General features: G+C 35.1%; 1 protein-coding gene across 5 annotated transcripts in view; it reads right to left on the bottom strand.

Moving 5' to 3' along the window:
- Nav3 (neuron navigator 3) overlaps positions 1-13793 on the bottom strand; it is an 830635-nt gene that overhangs the window by 231687 nt on the left and 585155 nt on the right. For all 5 annotated transcript variants that reach the window (XM_045151620.1, XM_045151622.1, XM_045151621.1 and 2 more), the window contains one exon: positions 11033-11216. In XM_045151620.1, coding sequence (XP_045007555.1) covers positions 11033-11216 — 184 coding nt within the window. The remainder of the gene's footprint in view (positions 1-11032; positions 11217-13793) is intronic.

Below are 13793 nucleotides of genomic sequence, written 5' to 3'. Positions count from 1 at the left end.
CCACTGCACTAGCTCCCACTAAAATGTCCTGGCTTACTACTTATTCCTCATCCAACAGACATGGGCATTTGATATAGTAGAGATCCTTTTGTCTAGGGTAATGAACAAAAGCACTGTAGCCAGATTTCCTGCAGAGTTTATTATTTTAGCCTCTGTGAAGCTTTGCAACCTACCCTTCTTCAGTTTCCTTAACTGACAAGTAAGATTAATAGCTGTCACAGGGTTGCTGTGAGTACTGCAAGACTGAGCACAAACCCAGATAGAACCATGACCAGAACACAGTGTGCTTGTGTGTGAATGGGGGTGAGTGCCACACGCATGTGACTTCCATCATTCTCTCCTCCTTGGAGCACTTTCTTTACCTAGTCTTTGCAGGTTATCAAGTTCTCTTGATTTTCTTCCTCCTTTTCAGCCTGACTCTTCATGAATTTCTCTTTCCATAAATTACTGTCTGTAATCTCTATAAATGATGGTGGGATCTGATCCAGGGTCCTAGTTTCTTTTTTTTAATATTAAAAACAATATTTTTTTTGCAAACAGAAAGAGATAGAAGAGACAGGGACAGAATGGGCATTCCAGGGCCTCCAGCCACTGCGAACAGACTCCAGGTGCATGTGCCACCTTGTGCATCTGGCTTTATGTGGCTACTGGAAATCAAAACTTAGATTGTTAGGCTTTGTAGGCAAGTGCTTTAATTGCTGATCCATTTCTCCAGCCCCCTCTTTTCTTAATCTATATACTATTTTTGTTGATTCACTATGTCCAGTCTCATAGGTTTTTATTATTCTTTATGACTTTAAAGTTTGTATTAATTAACTCTATCTTTAAATGCCAGTCTTGTAATTCCAATGGCCTTCTCAATATTTTTATTTACATATTCCTCATAAATTGAACATCAACAATAAAAATAAGTGAATAACGTTTCATCTCCTTACCAAGCCCACTTCCTCTATAGGCTATTGTACACTGAGGCACCATATTTCCAACTGGTAATATTAAAAGTGACAGAGCCTCCTTTTCATTTATCAGTTCCATTGCAATCTTCCAACTTGTTTTATTGATATTTCCTTTTAAATACATTTGATATTTAAATTCCTGTTTAAATTTTCCTCAGAACAATCCAAGCTTTCTCCATGACCTGGCTGTAAATTTGCACATGCTATACTGCAGTCTCAGTACAGCAGCCAGAGTGATCTCGATTTTATGTATGCGTTTGTATCTCTCTTTGGGGGTTCACTGTAGTTCCCATCAGTCCTTTGGCAAAAGCCCCCATATTTCCATTGATAGCCATTCACCATGCCTGAGTTGTATCCAATTCTTCCTCTGTCTCCTTTCCTCTGATCCAGTCTAACTGGGATATTTTCTGTTCTTGAAATGAACCAAACAGACTCTTCTTAATTTTAAGTCTATGTGGTCATTCTGCCAACATAATAGTCGACTTAAAGAAAATCAAAACTAAGCTCTCTGACTAGGTCAGTATCAGCATTTCACGGAGGTTCTTCATGAGCATATAATTGCAAAAATAAAGAGTCCTGTGCACTTAATTTCTCTTTCTTGTTTTATTTTTCTCTATCACTAGCTGTCAGATGAATGCTATATATTTTAGTTTTTTAAAAATTCTATTTATTACAATAGGGGCTTCAAGGCAATAATTTTTTATTAACAACTTTTATGAATGTGTATGATGTATTTTCATAATATTTCCTTCTCATTAACTTATTTAAAAAATTTAATTATTTGAGAGAAAGAGCCACGGGGGGTGGGGGTGGGGGCGATAGGTACACCAGGGCCTCAAACCACTGCAAACAAACTCCAAACACATGTGCCACCTTGTGCATCTGTCTCTATGTGGGTACTAGGGAGCTGAAACCAGGTCCCAAGGCTTTGCAGGTAAGTGCCTTAACCACTGATCCATCTCTGCAGCCATAACTTCTGTTTTTCAAAAGATATTTTTAATTGTAAGGGGAGAGAGTAGAGCGTGATACAGAGAGTACTGATGTGCCAGGGCCTTTTGCCACTGAAAACCAGCTCCAGATGCATTGGCCACTTAGTGCATCTGGCTTTAAGTGGCAACAGGGAATTGGACCCAAGCTGGCAGACTTTATAAGCAAATACCTTTAACCACTGGGCAATGTCTATAGTCCTCATAACCTTCTTATGACCTGATTCCCTGATTCTCATCCACTCCTTTTTCACAACTAGTCTCTCTTCTACTTTGGTATCTCTTTTTTCTTTTTCTCTTGTGCATATGTCTGTTTGTTTTTCTGCTATATCTTCAATCATGATATGATGGTCTGAAATATACTATGTGCCTAGGAAATACTTATTGTATAATCAAAGTTTAATAAATAGATCATGAAAAGGTAGTGGTAGAAGTATTTCATGTTACAATGTGGGAGTGATTACTAAAGGATTGAAATATCCCTAATAGTTAATGTTTGGTGAAGATGGATATAAAACATGCTACATGGTTTCATATTCTTCTCAATTATGGAGCTATTATTGCTTTGGAATACTTTCATGTGCTTAACAAAATTTAGAATTAGAATAGACATCCTCAAATAGGGAACATGACAAAAGCAGGAAACAGTGCCGAGGCTGACAATGTTTCAGTAAATCAATATGATCTTAAAGTTGGAGAAGGAAAGATGAAAATTGTTAATTTGGTAGTTATATACAACCCATTGTGGTGATTAGGCAATTCACATCAAGGTAAATTCAATTTCACTCTTCTTGTAGTGTCTGGATTCTTTCATGGACGTTATCTAAGCTGAGCAGGGAGAGCACTGTCTTTGACTAGGTTAAAATCCCTTGCTCAGTGCCATCATACTGGGTTGGTAGACAAGAATGAAAGCCTCTTTGATTCTTTAAAACCAAAATTAGAGATGTGTGGTTATAACAGAAGTACCAGTGTTGTCAAAATCTTTTAATAATGGAATAAAAGCATTAGCAACATGTATGTGTGTAGAGATACATGCGGACATGCTTTCAATAGTAATACCACCATTAAGGTTTCCAAATATCAGAAGAGAAAAATTCCTTTTCATTCAATTATATCTGCCTAGGAATGAAAAAAAAAAAATCTGTTTTTTTTTTTTTTTTAATTAAGGTTCATGCCTCCCCTGCTTTTTCTCTCTCTCTCTCTTTTAAAGCTTGACTCCCTGACTTTAAAAGAACACAGTTCAGGCCACAACACAGAACTGAGTGAAGGAACTAATTGAAGCCAGGTTCCTCCGGGCTTAAATTACCAAAGCCTTCCTGTCATCCTAAATTAAAGTCCCTTACATACATTTCAAGATTTATAACCCCAGGCCAAAAAGCTGTAAACCGTCCCAGTTTTGGAGTGAATCTCACAGAAGGAAATGACGTTTCCTGGAAGAGAACCCTGGAAGCCAAATGTGCACCACAGGAAGAGGCTCCAAGAGCAATGTGTGTGGCAGGCTCATGGCCCACTCAGACACCATGTGACTAAGTTTCGCAATTTCCCTCCTGAGTCTGATAAGAGGAAGGTATCTACAAAGAAAGTGGACACTTTTATTATTATTATTATTTGTTCAATAAATGAAAATCAGAACTGCAGATGACCATCTGTGAGGGTAATCTCCCAAATGCTCAAGATGTCTCCCTGGAGTTTCTTATTTCTGCTTTCACATTCAACATATTTATGTTTAAAATATATAAAGCACAATTTACTTATGTAATTTAATGATTATTATTTACAACTACATGATAGCAGGGTTGATAGTTTTTTCACCTTCTGGTTGAATGAAGTGGAAATGCCTACATTTTAAGAACTATTACTAATCACTTTTCGAGTTTTCTGTAAATAAAAGATAATAGTTAGTGAACAATATCTTAAAACCTCATATGTATCTAAATGAGCACATGAGGAAAAAAATGATAATTCTAATTTCTGCTAACTATATTATCTTAACAGATATTCTCAGAAAAATCTTGCTCTCATTTCCCAGCCATCCTTGGAAAGTTTCTTGTGTAAGCTACTATAGGACGTCTTAATGAATTTTAACTTCCTTTTCTTTTTCAACCCAAGTAGAATTTTAATTGTCAAAATGCAACATATGAGAAAGGATGATGATTAGAAATGACCTAAGTGCTCAAACAGATTTAGTAATGGAAATGAATGTTTTGGTTGAGTTATAACATTCATCTTCACCTTATATTCCAGAATAAGAAACAAGATTCCTTCCATCTCCTAGTTTATATCTATAAAAATAACTTGATTCTTCTCTTAGAAAAGACTTTTTTGCATTATATGTTGAAAATTTTATTAACTCTCTGTTACAGAGAAGGTTTAGGGCCAGAGAGATAGCTCAGTAGTTGAGGGTGCTTTCTTGAAAAGCTTGACAGCCTGGCTTCAATTCTCCAGTACTCACATAAAGTAAAATGCACAAAGTGGTCCATGTCTGGCATTTGCTTGCAGTGGTAGGAAGCCCTGACACACACACTCTTTCTCTGTATCTCTCTCATTTCTCCCTTGCTCTCAAATAGATATATATTTTTAAAAAGAAGAAAAGAAAATATTTTTATGTATGTATACATAAAAAGTATGTGTGTTATGATGTGCATATGATGTGTGGTGTAAGCTTCTGTGTGTGTGAGATATGCAAATACCACATACAGATATGTGGAGATTGAAAGAGAATGCTTTGTGTTTTCTTATCATTCATCCATGTAGTTCCTTGAGATAGTGCCTCTCCCTCCACATAAAGCTGCTGTCAGCAATTCTCTGGTCTTGTCCCCCAAACTGTACTATGAACTGGGGTTACAGATGTGAAAGGCCATGCCCAGTTTTTATATGGGTTCTGGGGAGTAGAATTTTGTGGTCTCTTGCCAGAGAGGCTTTCATATTTGAGGATGGGCCATCTATCTCCTCAACCCCAAAGAGAGGATTTTTAACTATTTAACAAAAAAGAGAAAGAAATGGCAAAATTATAGAAGAAATGGCTTCATTTTTTTCATTAAATAAATGCAATTAAGATGATATATAACAATTTAGCTAGGGGCTTAATATTTATCTAATAAAAGATTGCCCAATAACCATTGCCATGGATATAATTTTAATGTTAAATATATATATTCAGGGCTGGAGATATGGCTTAGAAGTTAAAGCACTTGCCTGTGAAGCCTAAGGACCCTGGTTCAAGGCTAGATTCCCCAGGACCCACATTAGCCAGATGCACAAGAGGGCGCACACATCTGGAGTTCATTTGCAGTGGCTGGAAGCCCTGGCGCGCCCATTCTCTCTCTGTCCCTATCTGCCTCTTTATCTCTGTCACTTTTGAATAAATAATTAAATAAATAATAAATATAATAAATAAATAAAGTAATAAATATAAAATAATAAATAAATAAATAAATAATATATATACATTCATTTCACTGCAATTCTAGAAATCTTAAATTTGAGTTCCAGTTTTATGTTTGTATATATGGAACTGAGTTAGCTAGATACTTGAATTATGCCTGAATAAGCATGTCAAATGATAAAGATGATTATTAAAGAATTAAATTTTTTTCTCCTTTTTAAACTCCAGATGCATGTGCCACCTTGTGCATCTGGCTTATGGGGGTACTGGGGAATTGAACATGGGTCCTTAGGCTTTACAGGTAAGTACTTCAACTGCTAAGCTATCTCTCCAGCCCAAAGGAATTATTTTTTTTTCTTCATGTACAGTTGACTAAAACTATATAAACAGGGTTGAGTAGATGGCTCAGTCTGTAAAAGCGCTTGTTGTGCAAGCATGGTTATCTTATTTTAATTCTGCCTTCAGGTGAGCATGGCTGTGCACAACCGAAATCCCAGCCCTGACTGAGGAAGAGACAGAAGCGTGGCTGGGGCTTACTGGTTAGCCAGTGGAAATTATAACAAACAAATAAACCTGTGAGTTCCAGATTTACTAAGAGACTCCGCCTCAAGGAAATAAGGTAAAAGAGTGATAAAGAATAACTGATATCCTCCTTTGGCCTGAACACACACATCACAAATATTAACACACATGCACTTAAAAATTATAATGACAAACATATATGTCATATCTCTGTACTCTGGAGGCAGAGGGAGGAGGATGGCTACAAGTTCAAGGCCAGGCTTGTCCACAAATGGGGTAGTTCCAGGCCAGCCAAAGCTACATAGTGAGTTCAAGTCTCAAAAATAAACAAACAGGGCTATAGAGATGATTTAGTGGTTGGGGTACTTGCCTACAAATCATAAGAACTCAGGATTGATTCCCCAGTACCCATGTGAGCCAGATGCACAAAGTGGCACATGCATCTGGCGTTCATTTGCAGTGCCTAGAGGCCCAAGAGTGCCCATTATTTCTCTCTATCTGCCTCTCTGTTTCTTTCATAAATGAATTAAATACTAAAATAATAAACATTTAAATAACCAAATAATTGGACAATTTTCTACTTCTAGTAATTATTAATAATTTGGTTAGTATTTTGAACAATTTAAAGATGATACTTTCATTGGATTTTTTATGGTATAAATATTTTAGGTCTCTAATTAAAACAAAGGTAAAAAATCAAAGTATGCACTATTATCTCTTATTTTAATGTGTCCCTTCTGAACATGAGATCAGTATCTTGTTTGGTTTATCTAAGCAAAACATGATGAACAAGAAAGAAGATATAACCATGTGACTTTAACCAGCCAAGTACAGCACTTAGCCCATGTACTTCATTCATATTTCTTATTTAGTTTTTACCATATCCTAAATGTTGAAAACTTTGATAATATGAATTTTATCCCATAGGACAGATGAAACATTTGGTACCAAAAAGGGGCCCAGATGCAGCATTGCTAGCATCAGTGATTATAGGAAGTGATAACCTAAACACAATATATGAACTAAATAGACACAAAGGACATCATATTGGCTCTGTTATGATAGATGCAAATGGTTCTATGTAACTTGATATCTCATTATTTCTCTAATAAACTATTGAGAGTAACAGTAGCTTAAAATGATGAGTACTTCATAATAAAGAATGAATCTTTATCTTTATTATACCATTTTATGTATACATAAAATTTCAATTGTTAAATCCTTAAAATTGCAACTGTAATTTCACTGATGTCTCCTTTAAAGATTTATATTTTTAAGTGACTCAAAGTACTTTTACATATATATGAGGTACCATATGATACTTCAATATATGTATATAGTGCATAATGATCAAGGAAGCATTCCGGTCAATGTCACTGGCAAGGGTGGGCTGCCTAAGGTTAGATAAAAGTATTCTACTGGAGATTAGTTTTTGGGGAGTGGCAGGTGTCAATCAGGTTTTATATACATACATACATACATACATACATACATCCCCAAAGCAACTGTTTTCACATTTTGGAAGTGAGGAAACAAGCACAGAGAAATTGTGTAAGTGAACTAAGATCACAGAATTTGGATTAGTAGACATTAAATCAAATCTCACACTCTAGTTGTAGAAATGAACTCTTCATGATTAAAACCCTATATACCAAGCTGGAGAGATAGCTGAGCAGTTAAGGCACTTGCCTGCAAAGCCCAAAAATGCTTGTTAAAATTGCCTGTTCTCATGTAAGCCAGATGCAAAGTGACACAAAGAGCAATGTCACACATGCACAACAAGGGGTCATGCATCTGGAGTATGTTCACAGCAGACGAAAGGCCCTAACGCACCCATTCTCCCTCTATCTCTTGTTCTCTTCTCTCTTTCTCTCTCTCTGTCTCTCAAGAAGAAAAAAATAATCTCTACATACCTCTTGAACAAGCCCCACCACCACAAGCAATCATGCTCACATATATACATGTATACCACACAATTACAGTACTTATGTATACACACACATAGAGATGTAGAAAGACATTAATTGAGAGGCTGTTACCCACTTTCTAGTTCTGTCCTGCAAATTTCACCAGCTAAGATTTAGATCAAAATGCCTGTGAAAGTGAAAAGTGTTAGGTTGTGAAAACATAAAAACAAACAACAACAAAAAGCAACTTGCTGAGTATGGTGATTTACACTTTTAATACAGCTTCCAGGAGGCAGACGTAGCAGGTCAGCCTGGAATAGAGCAAGAGACCCTACCTCAAAGTAATAAATAATAATAATAATGTATATTGTGGAAGTCTATATCATTATGACAATTTGTTTTAAATAATGGTTATAAAAGTACATTACTCTCTGATATGAAACAATGTACCTTAAGAAAATTATTAATAAACAGAGAAAAGAAAATGTTTCCTGGCTAAAAGCCAAAAGAATACACTGAGCTTTCATTTAAACCATGTTGTTAGAAAGAGCTGTGAAGTCAATACACAGGCATCATAACTCATGATTAATAGCCTAAGTCTCCTGCAAACGAAGATAAATGTGTCACTAGGATTTCCTCTGGATTAATCATCTTTATTTTAAGATCAAGGTACTATATGGCTTTGCTTTCCTATGTAGATTATTACTACAGACCTTAGAAAAATGCTTGAGAAATATTATTATAGTAAATCCATGTAAATTCTTATTCCTGGGAGTTAGCTAAGCCAAATAAATATGAATGGAAATGAATCATGCTGTCTAAAATATAATGTTCATCAAAGTGCACAAAAATTCTGTACAAACTGACTTTTAACTGTTATAACTCAAGGTTGTGAGTACAAATTTTACAAAGTAGGTCATCCATAATATCCCTAAAATATTATCAACTCAAAAACTAAGTAAATTAAATTAAGCAAAGCAAAGAAAATATCTGTGCCTCTCTCAACCTTAAACGATAATGATGGAGAGAGGGCTTTTAATAAACTGCAATAAAGTATCTGTCCCTTCTTAAATGGTATAAAATGATGCCTAATAATATGGCTTGTATTTAAAAATCACCAGCATTTCTTACAGCATGTGAACATAGCAAGAAGAATTAGAAAAGAACATTTTTTCTCAAATCATAACTACCAACAAATTCTGGGTGAAAAATTCCACATAGCAAAGACAGAAATAGAATGATGTCAAGTCATGAGTATTGGCACCCCATGTCAGTTTCACAGATCAGCATGTTTTACACAAAATCATTTTTATTTATGTTACGTTTTTAATTCCTACTCTTCTTGCCTCTTGTCCTCTTCAATTGTTCAAACCAAACTCTAGGAAATATTTCTTCTCTCAGCTTCAGATAAAGGCCTCCTTACCAATCATGCACATTAAAAATGAAAACAAGTAAGTATGGTGATTCTTGTTTCATTCTCTATTCTTAAGAAAACCCAGAAACTAGCATAATCAATGTTTTCCTCAACGTTGACCCTGGCACAATATCACTAGACATTGCCCAGAGTCTAGGTAAGCTTAAATAAACAGAAGAATATCTATATTGGTGAATGATGAAAATGATTCCCCATCGCTCCATGGAGTTTGTTATATTTGTGAAATTATGATTTTATAATCAACTTACAAATAAACTGATTAGTAAAAATCTTCCAAAGTAAGTTACTATGTTATGTAGAAAAAAATACCTCTTAGGATGGATTAAGATTCAAGGTCCAGATCAGAGCTAGTTGATGGAGAGAAAAGTTCTGGAGGAAAACAGTAAAACTAGGTGGAAGGTTGGGTATTAGTAGGTTATCTATCTATTTATTTATTTATTTATTTATTTATTCATTCATTCATTCATTCATTTATTAATTTGGGAAAGAGAGAGAGAGAAAGAGAGAGTGAGCATTCCAGGTCCTCCTGTCACTGCAAACAAACTCCAGATGCATAGGTCACTTTGTGCATCTGACTTTCTTTGAGTACTGGAGAATAGAACCCAGGCCTTCAGGCTCTGCATGTAAGTGCCTTTAACTGCTGAGCCATCTTTCTAGCCCTTACTGAGCTTTAATATTGACTCTTAAGGAGTAAGTTAAATATTTACATATGTTTGATACTTGAATATATGGTTTTTTTTAACAATGAGTATTTTACATCCTCTTTCATATAAAAACAATCACCACCACAATTTTTTCAATAGGACTAACTAGTCAATACAAGTAATCATTGTTCAGGAGCAAATCTAATGATTTACATGAAACTGGCCAATATAAATTTCATTCAGTGATCATTTCTTGACGTTTCAACTAGGTGCACCTATAGCTCTAGTTGCTCTATCAGCTGCTAATGTCTGATGCTGTGCACTAAATTGGGGGCTGTGACTGAAGTCCATGATCACTTCATATTAAGGAAAGACGATCCTTGACAATTTGGATGATATGGATTCAACAGTTGCAGGATTCTAAAACTTAGACAAATTTCCTTGAGAGAAGATACATGTTTATCAGTTTCAACTCATGACAACTGAGTATCACCTACTCTTTCTACTCAGCTGCTGTTCAAATTTCAGCCTTGCCTAGCTAGCCCCTACAATCATGTTACTTTTTTTGTTTTTTAATCATTTAGTTAACTCTTGTTGGTTCTGTCTCTTTGGCTGAATACTGATATATACAATTTCAAAGTAAGAAAAATAAAACTAGCCATGAAAGAAAGGTAGCATGCTTTGGGCATGCCACCCTAAGGTGGGTCTACATGTACGAAGACTCGGGCTAGACAAAGACACACATGTACATATGTATAGATACACATACAATCTTAGATCCATCACTCAAACTGCCATGCTTAATGACCCATACATAACTGCTAGATTTTTAGCATCAACAAAAGATAACTACACAACAGGAGACCAGGATTCAAATGTCACATTCTGAATACTAATGTAACTGAGAGGAATAAACAGCCATGCCATATTGCTGACACCAAAGACATTTTACATAGTTGATACCAAACAATTATCCTTTGATAATAAACAATAATATTTCTCCTGAAAAGTTGATAGATGCTGCTTACCCCTTCAAAAATACATGGATTTTAAGCTTTCCTATCACCATCTGGTGATACCCATCACATGTAAATAAAACTGAATACATATGATTTTCAATTCACAAACATTATACTTCTTTTTTAAAATCAAGTTTTATCAGATAGTTTAAATGCATTCCCCACTTGCTTTCCTTACCTGGACTGCATATCTTGGTGGGTTTTGGCCTGCCTGGCTTCCGACTGCGGGGCGGCGTGAGCGACGCGCTCCTGAAGCTCCACCAAAGACTGGTAGTACTGCTGTTGGTGGTGCTGCTGTTGCTTGTAGCGAGACAAACTAAAAAAGAGCCCTAGAATGGCTTTTAAGTTTCCATTTCTTATTTCTGCATCGAACGGAAAACAGAAAAATTAAATGCATTTTTTTACACACGAAATTCTGGATGTAACACTCTTCAACTACTTCTATGAAAATAGAAATACAACCTCATGAAGTTTTAAACAAACCCCAACATTTGTAACCTGTCCACATGTCTAAGTGGCTTTTAATTTCCATGAAAGGAAGGGAGGGTAGAAAGAGAGAACTTTAATCAAGAGAGATGTTCCTGGATGACCTTATGGTAGAATTTTCCTAGCGTTACCTTCTTAAAAGTGGACATATATATTATCTTAGTTGTGTTAACTAATTTAGAACTGCATCCCTCAAAAACACACTGCTGTGTACATCAACTGAAGAAAACACTTTAAATACTTCTTGTCTTGCATTTCTAAATCCTGACAGTGTGGGCATGCTTCATAACAATATTAATTGGGTTTACAGCAGTCACCATCCTTTCTAAATCAGCAGTATCTAATATACAGATACATTTGGATGTATGTAGATAACTTCCAAATATACATATATGTCCTTCCAAAAGCAGACACCATATGAATTTTTTTAAAATTTTTTTTGGGTTCCTTTTTATTTATTTATTTATTTATTTATTTATTTATTTATTTATATGAGAGTGACACAGAGAGAAAGAGGCAGATAGAGAGAAACAGACAGAATGGGTGCACCAGGGTTTCCAGCCAGTGCAAACGAACAGACTCATGCACCTCCTTGTGCATCTGGCTAACGTGGGTCTTGGGGAATCGAGACTTGAACCGGGGTCCTTAGGCTTCACAGGCAAGCGCATAACCGCTAAGGCATCTCTCCAGCCCACCATATGAATTTTAATGTTCTAATCCTTTTTAAAAAAATTTATTTATTTATTTATTTGAGAGTGACAGACACAGAAAGAAAGACAGATAGAGGGAGAGAGAGAGAATGGGCGCACCAGGGCTTCCAGCCTCTGCAAACGAACTCCAGATGCATGCGACCCCTTGTGCATCTGGCTAACGTGGGACCTGGGGAACCGAGCCTCGAACCGGGGTCCTTAGGCTTCACAGGCAAGCACTTAACCGCTAAGCCATCTCTCCAGCCCTGTTCTAATCCTTTTTTAATGGAAAAGGTTGAAATGAAATCAAAACAATTACTTAGCATGACATCAACTAGCATAATGAAATAAGTACAAATCCTAATGGATGGTTCCTATATAAAGTTTTCCAATGCTGCATGTTAAAATTCAGAACCTTGGGGCTAGAGAGATGGGTCAGCAGCTAAAGGTGCTTGCTGATAGCCCAGGTTTGATTCCCAGAACCCACATAAATACAGATGCACAAAGGGGCACATGCATCTGCAGTTGAGCTACAGTGGCAGAAGGCCCTGATACAGTCATACTCACTCTCTCTGTCTGCCTCCCCCACTCCATCTCTCAAATAAATAAATACAATATTTAAAATGCTAAGAACAAAATTCCTACAACATAAGTGTAAATATTTCTTTGATTGTTGTAACTTTAAAACCAGGCAAAAAAATGTAAATAAAACCTGAAATATAGCTGCAAAACCTATGGTTTCATTTTAAATAAAATTTGTGGTGGCATTTTAACACACTGTCATCTGAGGCATTATATTCCCTATGGGTGTTTAGGAACAATAACAACTATGGAAGCTTCTGTTCACTGAGGGCTTAACAGTTCAGATTATGCAGTGCAATGAGTTCAGGAAGATATCCCTATCTACCTACATAATCTTCTTTCAAAGGTTTTTACTTTGTTTGATTGTTATATATGCTTAATTAAAAACATTTTTAATAATTCATATACTTTCAAAAGAGGTATGAAAAATCAATGGGTTTATATTAATAAAAATTACCATACGAGTAGAGTAGATATGCAGTGAATTATGGAAACTTCCCTAGTTTGCATTTGGCAACTTAGAAAACAAAATGTTATCCTGGAATATTTTAGTCTAATTTTATTCCAAATAACAGAACAAGCACACACACACATATATATGTAAATATATATATATATATATATATATATATATATATATACACATATATTTGTATGTATGTAAATATATATATGATTACATAGTGGCTGTAAGGGTACTATACACACATATATGTATGTATGTAAATATATATATATATAATTACTAAACACACACATATATATAGTGCCCTTGTAGCTAATACATAATTGAATTATACTCATAGTGTGTACATATTAAAGAAACACAAACTAAAGGAAAATTTAATATGTAAGAAAAGAGAAAATTAAGTTATCCTACTAAATTTCTATCATATTTCAGAATTAAACAATTTCTTAATCCAATAATAGTAAGGTTTATAATTTCAGAATTGTAATAGTATTGATAATTTGGGTGGCAAAGGAATTTTTCAAAGCAAATTAATATTAAAATAAGCAGTTGCATAGAACAAAAGTTTAAACTTATAATTTATATTCTAGTCATTTTATAGGTTGCAAAAGACCTAATATTTCATAATCATGCAATTGATTTTTATTCACAGAAAAATGGATATATGTTAAAAATATAAGTTGTCAAGTAATATCAATTATCAAATAATATAA

Source organism: Jaculus jaculus, chromosome 6, assembly GCF_020740685.1.
Source record: "Jaculus jaculus isolate mJacJac1 chromosome 6, mJacJac1.mat.Y.cur, whole genome shotgun sequence".
In the NCBI taxonomy this organism is placed as follows: domain Eukaryota; kingdom Metazoa; phylum Chordata; class Mammalia; order Rodentia; family Dipodidae; genus Jaculus; species Jaculus jaculus.
This window is presented reverse-complemented; position numbering and strand designations above follow the sequence as displayed.